Below are 12,023 nucleotides of genomic sequence, written 5' to 3'. Positions count from 1 at the left end.
TACCACACTAAAATCTCCATGACTAGAGGGAGAGAGAGATTGCACACTCAACACAACACTCTATTCTATTGCATTCACAATGAACCATACAATGATATAGGCCTTCTAACCTTATCCCAATTTACACATCATCATCCATGCACTCCCTTTTCCACTCTTTTGGTCAACACTCACACACCATATAATATCACATGTGGTATTCATATCTTACCATAATATCTTGCACCTCTAGGGTGCGTTCCCACATATACACAACAACACGATTACATCTCTCAACATACTAAAGACCCAATGGGCCTATGAGTCCAAAGTGATACAACAATGTCTATGGCATATCTCATCATGGAACGAAAAAAGAAGAAGAAACAAAACAAAGCTATCTCACGAGGGTGTTGTCTAGGGAATCTCATCATGGAATACTAGGAACATGGGACATGAGAGAGAAGAGAGGAAGAGAAAAAGAGTTAGAGAGAGAGTGTGTGTGTTAAAGAGGGTTGGCCAGTTCGAGAGAAATAAAGACAATGAGAGAGAGAGAGAGAGAGAGAGAGAGAGAGAGAGAGAGTTATATATATATATATATATATAGTCACATAGAGTTAGATAGATAGATAGATATATCGCAGAGTTGGAGAGAGAAAGAGAGTTACATCTATCTAACTAACTAACTATATATATATATATATATATATATATATATATATAGAGTTAGTTAGATAGATAGATATATCGCAGAGTTGGAGAGAGAAAGAGAGTTACATCTATATATATATATATATATATATATATATAGAGAGAGAGAGAGAGAGAGAGAGAGAGAGAGAGAGAGAGAGAGAGAGCTGTATTAACGTGTCCTAGAGGCCGAACTCTACCTATGAGACAAATCAATGTACAACTATCAATATCCTCTGGATGTCCAGAAAAAAAAAGGACAAAAAGAGCGCTCTCTCTCTCTCTCTGTATATATATATATATATATATATATATATATATATATATATATATATAGAGAGAGAGAGAGAGAGAGAGAGAGAGAGAGAGAGAGAGAGAGAGATTTTTAAAGGTATTATTTATTTTTTTGGTTCTAAATGGGAAAGATAGAAATGAGTCTTTTCTTAAGGGGGAGAAAGTGAGGAGCAGGAAGAAAGAGAAAAAGAGAGTGGACAAGAATTAGTTTTAAAAAAATATTTTTTGTTTTATTTTAAAGAGAGAGAAAAAAAGCTAGAGAGAGAAAGGTATACACGGCTTTGGGAAGAGATATCTTATATGGGTAAAGCCGTGTGTGAAAACAGAGCTTTGCATGCATGCTACACCCATATAGCCACGTACTCAAAACGCTTGACTGCGTTACTCCCACACAAAAACACAGGCGGTTTCAGTGTGTTCGGTGGGTCCTTAGCAGAGCTCATGACGCATGCATGTGATCCCATGGCACATGCATGTATGCATGGGGGCTCTTTGCAGACGCACAGCAGACATGTGATTCCATGACACATGCATTCATGTGGAGGTGGCATGATGGCGCAACCACGACATGCAAAAATCAGCAGCTTGCAGCTAATGAGGTACACATTTTTAGGGTTTTTTCTCTCTCTCTCTCCCCCTCTCCAAAGTCAGTTGCGATGCTTTAGTTATCCCCTGGCTATGTTATAGCCCACCATTTACTTCTCATGGTTGGCGCATAGGCACATCATCTGTGCACTCACTCATCCACACCCATGGTGTAGCAGCCCACCATATGGATGTCATGGTTTTCTTCCACACCCATGCACATGTGAGCACACATACATATCTATATTTTTTGTGAGAGTTCCTATGCTGTGGTGCTAGGGTGGTTTGCTTTGCGGGTGGACTACAATGGCAGCACATGTTTACGACCCCAGGTATACTTCGCGGTTGTACTTATGCAAAGTCCATGCTTATTAAGACTTTACATGTACCTATGTTAGGACCTGCGCGTCCGCAATGCCAGGGTTTGAACTTAACACCTGCACATCTGCACCAAGTTCTTACCACTCAGGGTAGACCCTGCTGGCTCACACATACATATGTTTAAATGATCAAAGGAGAAACCTTTGAATTATATTAGAGGACTCCATAAGCCTACATTAGACTGTCCACCTTATTCCAATAATAAAGCACATTCCGACATATGTGCCATTGTTTTTACACGTTTTATTGGAAATGAATAATTGAAGCTCTTGATTGTGGATGCTTGTCTATGAGCTTGTAATCATTCCCAGCATATCCAAGGCAATGCAGGGGTTGTCAGCAGGCACCTGGAGAATTCAGAGGAGCCAAACCTTTGTAAGAAATCCTGTCACTTCATGACCTCTTCCTTTCTATGGTCGAAAAATTACAAATATCAGCCAGGAAAAAAATTCTTACCATGTGGCCAGCAAGAAGAATCCAGTAGAATGATAAGTTCTTGTAAGATTTCACAAAAGCAGCAGTACCCCCAGTACTGTTGCAGTACAATGGTATGCGAGGTGCAAGTTGGAAATTTGCCAAGTTCGTCCAACTGTGTAGAATGTGCAATTATCATTATAATTACAATTATTACATTATATCATACAGTATTTATGCCTTCCAATAGAAATATGAAATCATTTGAAACTTACTTCAGCTTTTTGACCCAGGCTTCTGTTCCCTCAGTGGCACAAATCAAATCCACCTGCACTCCATAGAGCCCATTTCTTAGTTTCTCTAGCATGGTGCAATTCTGCAAGTCGTAGATTATTTATGAGAGTAACAGCATTCTCCTTTCTGTGAGTCGTGGATTATTCATGGGAGTAAATACATTCTCCCGTCTATAAATACATTCTTTCATGGGACTAATTCAAACGAGGGCTGTTCTTGACAATGGACTTGGGCACAGGGCTAGAGGAAGCTACTCAGGCATTTAGGTAAGTGGGGCCGCGACCATATGGTGTATGATGAATAGGTGAACAGTAAAAGGGCCACCATTTTACCTCATAATGGCATTGAGTATGAATAGTTATGAGGTACATTTTGTGGAGCTAAATAATGATTAGGTGAACAGTAAAGGGGTGAACAGTAAAGGGGCCATCATTTTACCTCATAATGGCATTGAGTATGAATAGTTATGAGGCACATTTTGTGTAGCAAAATGATGATTATTTTTCGGGACCTGGTAGGCAATGATAAACAGCAACAGAGGCACTCCAGTGTAAGTGTTTCCATCTAGTGACTTCAGTTGGCTCGTGATGGTGGTTATCGTATGCTTTTAGTGTCCGAGCAAGAGGAGAACTTGTGTGAAGGAGCTGCGATTTCTGTTGAAGTTGAGGGTGCATTGATGCATTAAGCAATATGCGTTGATGCAGAATTGGAGGCTATGCAACTGAGAGCGGCTGCCTGCAATATATTTGTTTGGCTTGATTGTGTGCATTGATGCATTAAGCAATATGCTTTGATGTGGCATAATTGGAGGCTATGCAACTGAGAGTGGCTGCCTGGAATATACTTGTTTGGCTTGATTGTTTTGTACTTGTTCTGATCTCAGAGATAAAGATGTACTGATCTCAGAGGCGCACCGATCTCAGAGATGCATCGATTGCAGGAGGTACTGATCTGGAAGAAGTGTACATGCACTGATTTAAGATGGCCACGGCATAGCAATTCACGATGAGTACATCTATACCAATTGGTCAATGGTCACGGTATACTAGCTTGAATGTGAACAGTGTACGGCCTTGAATATGTACATGCAGTGATCTGAATGCGTAGTGAACAATCCTATTTTGTGTTGATAGCAGATGTTTAAATACGAATGTGTGTGAACAGACATATTTTGGATTGATAACATGTGTTTAAATGAGTTAACTGAAATCAGGCAAGCATGAAAAGAACTCTTTTCAAGTTCATTGTATTTAAAATTGAAAGCTGACTACAGAAAAGAACCAACGCTTATTTCGTACATGCGACTTTTGCTTGACATATGCTTGATTTTGGCTCAACAGGTTGTGTGTGTGAGAGAGAATTTTTCAGCTGTGATTGGGGCTGGCCCATCCAGACAGATCCTCCAGACATGTGAAGGAAATCTGCCTATCAGGAGTCTCAAAGTAGAACTCAGTATGTATGCTGGCTGTGACTGAGATGATGGTGAATTGGGGACAATGGCAATGTCTGGTGTGGTGGTTGGGTGGACAATGTCGGCGTGAGGTTGAGATTATATTGTGGTAACTCTCTCTAATGGATTCTAAATTTCTGTTAGCAAAATTTTGATAGTTAGATTTTACATTACATTTAGAATTCTTAATTATTGGCAATTATGTATTAAAGATAGACCCTTTATAATCTTTTTGTGTAGAATACTATGTATGATTTAGTTACTGGCCATGATAATTGAGAAGCAGATTAGGATATCTTTTAGTTGGTATCAGAGCATGGTCGAACAACCTGGACCTATTTGTGGGTGTTGCAAATCTTGGGCTACTAATGTGTTATTGTAGTTTTTGTGGACAGAGAAGCACTTTACGAGTTTGATTACAATCACAGCTCTCAAGAAAGAGAGTTGCCAAATAGGTTGACCGGACGTCTTGGTGTAACATGGGTGCTTGCAGAAGTGTGTTTATGAATTGATTGATTGCGATTAGTGCCTAATGAAAGACTTCGAATTGCTTCTTCTTCATGCTAAATACACAGTAGAGAGAGATCTACCATGTATTACTAACATGAAAAGTATACAATGCTGAATAGAGATACTCAAATGGTAGCTGCGCTCCTAAGTTCTCAAAGACTCAATGATGATCAATGAATGAATATGGCTAAAGCCTACCTATTTATAGTGTCTAATGTTGGTGAGTTGGCTACCTACCAACTCTACCAACCCTAATAATAATGTCCAACAAGGTGTGTTCACACAATAATCCAATAACTATGTCCACACTGGGCTGCTTATTGGCACCTGGACAATATTACAAAGATCTGGTGCAATAGCCCTTACAAACACATAATCCGGCCACGTACTCGACCTTTGAGCTGGCCAATGGGTAGAAGCATGTCACGAGCACACTTGCATCGCACATGGATGAAACCATTGCCCGCGTCTTGATTTTAAGGTGGTATGGTGACCATGCAACATTGTATAAAAGCCTTAGGCTGATTTTGAGATACTGTTGCTGCCCATGTCCCACTCACCCTTACTACATCGCGCATGGATGTCCATCTCCCGTGTCTTGATTTTAAGGTGGTGTGGTGACCATGTAACATTGTATTAGAATCAGACTCGGCAAGGCTAAGTGCTGAAAGCTACCATTTAATTTTTTCAACCTTAATTCCCTAGGTAGAATTATGGTGGAAATTCATCTTTTGAGACTAAAAATTAATTCAAATCCTTATTTCATGCCACATGGACATGGTTGAGACACCAGGCTAAGCACAATTTGGCAGCACATGTAGGACCTAGAAACTCAACAAGGCACAACAGAGGGCTGGACAGCAGTCGGTAGGCATCCAAGCGGCCACATGTGTGAAAAGGATCCTTAATCATGATGATTATTCAGGCCATGGACTGCTGCTACTGGTTGACAGTGCTATTGCAGGCCGACCAACATGTTTGGATGCTATATAAGGCTGAGCAGTGTTTTGAGTTATTTTATCTTCCCCCTTTTGGGGCAGGTCAAAGGTCATAAATAGGGTCCTTATGTTTCCCTTTTTGGAAGGCCAAAGGCCACAGATTTGTACAGCTTTTGTACTATATAATATACTAAAAATACAGCTATCTCTCTCTCTATTCTCTTTATCTTTGTTGTTGATTTGCATTAGGGTTCTTATTCAATTACTTAGGGCTGAAAGAAGACACATAGCTTCCGCGCATGTGACACTTAGCTTCAATTTGACTGGTTGAAAACTCTATTTAGTGTCACATGAGTGATGCGCACAGGAAGACAAACATAGATTAATGCTAGGCACATGGGAGATTAATGCTAATTAATCTCCCATGGGAGATTAATACTAAATTAAAACTTAGCAAGACACAATAGAGAAGAGAGATGTTGAAACTGGCCTTCAATAAAGCTGACAGGCGGTAGACAAAACTTCACCACACACAAGCACTTAAAAACAGTTTAAATCACTTAAACTTGAAGAGAGAGAATGTGGACAGGGGGAGCTAGATTGCTCCTTCACAAGAGAAGTGGTGGCCCCAAACCGCTTTCGTGCCCTCGCAGGTATTTCTTTACTTTTCACGAAGTTGGGATACAACTTCACCAGTCTTGCTCTAGGTATCCTCGGCTAGGAGCGCTCCCGCACATGCACTAGCGTCCAAGGCCTGCGAGTGAAGGCTTCTTTGACCTCCTCCTCTCAAACCCACACTATGGTTATGACTAGGGCCCTTCCCCATGCCTCACTTATATAGAGTCGGCTTAGGCTTGCTTTAAAGCAAGTTTTGATTTTAAAAAGCACTTTTCAAAAGTAACTTGCTTTTAAAAAGCAATTGAAAAGCAGCTTTATTGACTTTTTAAGGCATCCTCCTAAAAATCTCTCAAACCACTTTGAATTTGAAGATGGTGTAAGAGTTGCATGCCTTAACTAAAAGAAGGCTATATTCATTTGGGAAGAAGTAGAGTCCAATGCTTTTATATTGCAACAGGACCCATGCTTATTGTGCCTCATCTGCAGAAGCCTTTCTGAGCTGAATGTGATGCATCGGGAGAACGCATTGGAGCTATCCTCAATCAAGAGGGACATGCAGTAGCCTATGAGAGCAGACGTTTGCAAGGTGCCAAGAAGCATATGGGTGTTTATGAGCAGGAACTTATGGCTGTAATTCATGCTCTAAAGGTGTGGAAACACTACCTTTTAGAAGCTGAATTTACAATAAAGACAGATCATCAAAGTTTGAGATTCTTTCTTACTCAAACAAAGCTTTCTGAGAAGCATATGCGGATGGCCAACTTTCTTTCCATGTTTCATTCTAGATCATTCATACCCTTGGAAAGAAGAATGTAGTTGCTGACGCACACTCACGAAAGCCATATGTAGCTGCCATTTCAGTCGCATCACATGAGGATTTAACTATGATGCGTAATGCGTATGCAATGGATGTTGATTTTTCATCTTTATGGGCTGATTTGCAGTCCGGGACAACACATATGCCATATGTATGTAAAGATGGATATCTCATGTATGCTAACAGATCGTGTTACCAATGAGTCTCATGCACCGCCTTATGCAAGGCATAGAGGAATTTTGCCAACCACTCAGTTTATCAAGAGGTATTTCTTTTGGCCTACTATGCGCAAGGATATCGAGGCATATGTACGTCAATGTATCACTTGCCAAAAGGTAAAATTCAACAAGTAAAAGACCCCAGGGTTACTTCAGCCCTTACCCGTGCCAAATGAACCTTGGGAAAGCATAGCCATGGACTTCATCTCGTACACAGTATGGCCATGATGCCATATGGACTATTGTGGACATATTCAGCAAGCAGGTTCACTTTATACGAGTGAAGAAGCCCATTTAGCTAGACCATATGGTTAAAATTTTCTCTCACAGATCTTTAAGCATCATGGAATGCCAACATCCATTGTGGTGGGTGACAAAGATCCCAGGACTACTAGCCTATTTTGGAGTGCTCTTTTCGATAATATGGGCACAAAACTTAGCTTCTTGTCAGCTTTTCACCCTGAGACGGATGGACAGAGTGAAGCTGCAAATTCAACCATCCTTGATTTGCTTAAATGCTATGTTGCCGAGTAAAAGAACATGTGGGAGAAGTTTTTACCATTGGTAGAATTTGCCTACAACAATACCATACACTCCACTACAGGCAAAGCACCATTTGAGGTTATGTATGGCAGAGTAGTCTTGAATTCCATTTTGCGTACAAAAGATGAAATCTTTGCAGTAGATGAATATGTACGTGATTTATAGGATGCTTTTGCCAAAGTACGGACATCCATTCAAAAGTCCGAGGAAAAGCATAAATATTAAAAAGGCTGCTGATAAGCATAGACTACACATGGATCTCAAATAAGGAGATTGGGTATTGCAGAAATTTGATAAGGCCAGACTTTGTAAAAGACTTGGCAAGGAGGGTGCTACTCCTAAGCTTGCCAACAGTTATTATGGCCCTTTCAAAATTTCCCAAAAGATTAATGAAGTTGCACTCAGATTGGCTCTCCCAGATCATTGGAAGATTCGTAATGGTTTTCATATGAGCCTACTTCGAAAGTATATGGGATCAGAGCCGAGTGAACCTATGGAGAAGAACCCTCCTGAAGTTGAGGAAATGGAAGAGATTCTCCAAACTGAGCAAATTCTTTTTCATAAAGAAAAGAGGCTCCTTGGAGGCCGTTTATAGCGGCGCTATCTAGTCAAGTTTTGCAACTATCCTGCTATGGATGCGAAATGGTTGGATGAACAAACATTGAAAGATTATCCTCAAATTTTGGATGCCTACTTGGAAGCTTTTCAGTTGCGGTCAACTGTTTAGAAGAGGGGAGAGATGTCACCATTTGGCTCCTTGCACAACAAGGTATCCTCGAATAAATGCAAAGATAGATTCTCTCCGGATCTTTCTATGCATTTGGACACCAGTTTGACTGGTAAATCACCCTCGGGATGTCCAGTATTTGGGCTTTGTTGATAACATGGATTGATATTTCCAGAGGGATGAGAGATTTTTTGATATGATCAGTAGCACGTATGGCAGTGCTAGTGTGACTAGTGGCTTGGAGGTGTGACCAGTATGATTGGGAACACTAGAGCTTGGGGTGAGCTAGTATGACTAGATCCCTGGGTGAGATACATGGCTTGAGAACAGGGGATTTCCAATGTATATTTGCATATGCACTTCATTTTATATATGTGCGAAGATAAAAGATTTATTAGATGCATGACTTGTTTTTGTGTCTTGCATGCTTGCTTATGTTTGGTCTCGTAGCGCTCGGGCGCCTAGAACTACTGGCTACGAGACTCCATGGATGCCTTTGCTTGTTGATTTGTGATTGGCTTTTTGCAAGCACCAAAACTAGCTGTCGAAAGGCTCAAAAGCCATGTCTAAGGCTTAGTCATATTTTTATAAGGTGGAGTGTTCACACCCACATTAAAAATGGAAGTGAACACCCCAATGGGCACACAAACCCATAAGTTGTATCCAAGGGAGGACTTTAATCATTAGTGGAATACAATATCATCTACGTGGAATTTTGGACTCATTAAAACAAAGAGCATTGATGGCCACGTGTGACTCCTCGAAACTTCGCTTGCATACAGCAAGGTAGTCGACGTGGGGAAAAGAAGGTGGGTGAAGAACCGGGCACCGATTGACCCTTTCGCAGTCGGTGAACCGAAGCGAAAAAGGATTCCTCTCCTTCTCTTGCAGTCGATCGTGCTATGTGTGAAGGCTTACCCGAGACTTGGAGTATGTCCACCATTGTGCCTATCTTCAAGTCAGGGGACCCTATGGCTTTTTGACACTCTAGTGACATTAGCTATGCTTTATGGAGTGCAGATATGGGGATCTTCAGTGGGCCATCACAGCGCAGGCGGGTGGAGAGGTATGGAGAGGCCTTTGGTATCTATGATTGCTAGGATTATTAGAGCCAAGGCCTTGGTACCTCATAAGATTATTCGAGCAGAGCTGGCGGTTGCCCCTCTGGTCATTGAGGCTCTTACGAGATCAGTCTCCTACATACATGGCTTGTGAGATCTCCCCCGAGACAGATATGCACGCCTCGCCCTTGAGTTCTCCCGACAATTAGCTTTACAAGGAGACACGGCTTGTTGGTATGGACAGATGACATCTTGGTTCCAGGCACATGGTTTTAGCATGGACAGATTGCCTCCCTTCCAGTATTCTCTGGAGGCACCCTCTCTCACTCTCACACGGACAGAGATTACCAGACTCATCCGTCAGGATTTAGTTCAGCTGGACATTAGGAGGACATGGATACAGCCGACTAAGGAGCTGGGCACGAAGATGGCTTTCTACAGAGAGCATTCAGTAGTATCATCTTTATTTTTCATTTTCTGGTTTTTTATCCAGACATTGTATCAGATCCACCATGATGTAACTTTTTGGTCTCATAGGTCATTATGGCCTTTTGAAGACGTTAATATAACCTTTTTGGTCTCATAGGTCATTATGGCCTTTTGAAGACGTTAATATAACCTTTCATTTCATTTCATTTCATTTCTCCCGCACGCAAGCAAATGGAAGCATTCGATGCTTTCTCTCTCTCTTATGCCCAGCTGATGGACTGAAGCGAAGCCCTGGACTCTCTCTCTTATCTTCTATCAGCCGGTGGACTGAAGTGGAAGGACCTCTCTCTCCTCTTTCCCAGCCAGTGGACTGAAGCGAAGGAGATTCTTAGTCTTTCTCCTTCTAATGGACTGAATCGACTGCACCATCAAGGAAAGGCTTGCTACTTACAGGCTGCACAGAGAGCACCTTTCTCTTCTCCATCGAGCAGTTTGCTGCATAGGGCTGGGTACCATCAGATTGCACTGTGACTGACTTTTATTCCCTCTCTCTCCCTCTACAGGACTGTTTACAGGGTGGTACAGCAGGCCATAAACTTCATCAAACTCCTCTTTTGCTACAACACCTACATGTACCTTGAAGGGATGACAAATAGAAGGTATGTATATTGAAAATGATGTTACGACAAATGTTTTCATTTGGGATTGAGGACCAAGTGACCAAGGCTCTGTAGGAGCATCTAGTTTAGTGTGAGACTGGGAGTGCTTGTGAGATCCACATAGTAGACTACGTGAGACTGGGCTTCTCTTGTGAGATCCACACTAGGCTAGTGTGAAGCTGGAAACACCCCTTGCCTTGGGCTTGGGAGGAGGAACTTGTTTTATATTGTTTTCATCTTTGATACTTGGAAATCCGGTGCATGAGCACCCTCTACATGTATCTATAAATACTCCCTGTAATAAAGTTTTATTTATGGGGGAGGGGGGTGGCGTTCTGGACCCATAGTGTTGTCAACTTCTCCAAATTCTTTTATACTCATTTGTTGAGTGTGGGTGAGTGTGGCTGTACTAGTAAACCTATCTGTACTTAGTGTCTTTAATGTGAGACTTAATATTCCTAGAAATTTGGATTGTACTTTCCACCTTGGTTTCAGTACGGGCGGCAGCAAGCTGACTCTCAATCCACGGGCTATCGGGGAACTCTCCTGAAGATGCTGGAGAGAAGCACGTCCCCTCCGAATGCTCCTCTCTTGAAGATGCTGGAGAGAAGCAAGTCCCCTCCGAATGCTCCTCTCTTGCTCATGAAATCCCTCCAATCTGCTATGTGTTGCCTCCTACAAAAATTTGTTGATTACGCCGAGGCCTGCATCCAAGGTGCATGCAGTAGAACCTGAGATAAAATCCGGTCCCGCCCATATCTGCTCTATCCTTCTGTAGAGGCTGTCCGGAATCCTAGTGCTCACATGCTTGTCCTGCATCCAGGAATCCTTCAAGGACAGAATAACCGGAGCATGATCAAAGAAAGTGGTGCCCGCCAAGATGCCAATCATGCCCCCGCTACTGCAAGCCCACTCATCCACGTAGAATCTATCAAGTTGAGAGAGGTTGGGGCCGGTGCTGCTCCTATTAGACCGCGAGAAGCATTGGCTCCTGAGGCTGTGCCCAAACTCTAGTAGATGCCAAGGGTCCTGTCCCTTGAGTGCCAAGATCAACTCCTCGCATTGCGCCTGAGACTGTAGCCCTGCCTCCTCCGAGTCTATCCTTTGGTGACTCGATCATGTTAAAGTCTCCACCCATGCACCAAAAGTCAGCTTGAGGAAGGGCTTGACGGATTGTACTCCAGAAGGTGGCTCTACTACCTGCTGTGATGTTCGGGGCATAAACATTGAGGAAGTCCACACACTCCTCTCCAATCCTAACGGTAACCCACTGCGCATGCCCAGAGACTATGACACTCGAGTCTGCCACTGCCGGCAAGAGTTGCTTGCTGATAGAAAGACAAACTCCACCTTGCGTCCCTGAGGGGCCGAAAGAGGAAGACCAAAAAGTGTGACTCCTGCTTGGTAAAATCTTCC

General features: G+C 42.3%; 1 protein-coding gene across 4 annotated transcripts in view; it reads right to left on the bottom strand.

Moving 5' to 3' along the window:
* Nucleotides 1-1,066: 1,066 nt before the first annotated feature.
* SCPL51 (serine carboxypeptidase-like 51) overlaps nucleotides 1,067-12,023 on the bottom strand; it is a 41,662-nt gene continuing 30,705 nt past the window's right edge. For all 4 annotated transcript variants that reach the window (XM_086773324.1, XM_086773350.1, XM_086773341.1 and 1 more), the window contains exons 13-15: nucleotides 2,619-2,671; nucleotides 2,386-2,518; nucleotides 1,067-2,276 (exon numbers count right to left, since the gene is read on the bottom strand). In XM_086773324.1, coding sequence (XP_086629450.1) covers nucleotides 2,217-2,276; nucleotides 2,386-2,518; nucleotides 2,619-2,671 — 246 coding nt within the window. In that variant the 3' untranslated portion in view covers nucleotides 1,067-2,216. The remainder of the gene's footprint in view (nucleotides 2,277-2,385; nucleotides 2,519-2,618; nucleotides 2,672-12,023) is intronic.

Source organism: Cibotium barometz, chromosome 3 (genome assembly GCF_041138505.1).
Source record: "Cibotium barometz isolate CiBa-2024 chromosome 3, ASM4113850v1, whole genome shotgun sequence".
In the NCBI taxonomy this organism is placed as follows: domain Eukaryota; kingdom Viridiplantae; phylum Streptophyta; class Polypodiopsida; order Cyatheales; family Cibotiaceae; genus Cibotium; species Cibotium barometz.
Note: the sequence above shows the minus strand (reverse complement) of the source record. Positions and strands in the feature narration are given on the sequence as shown.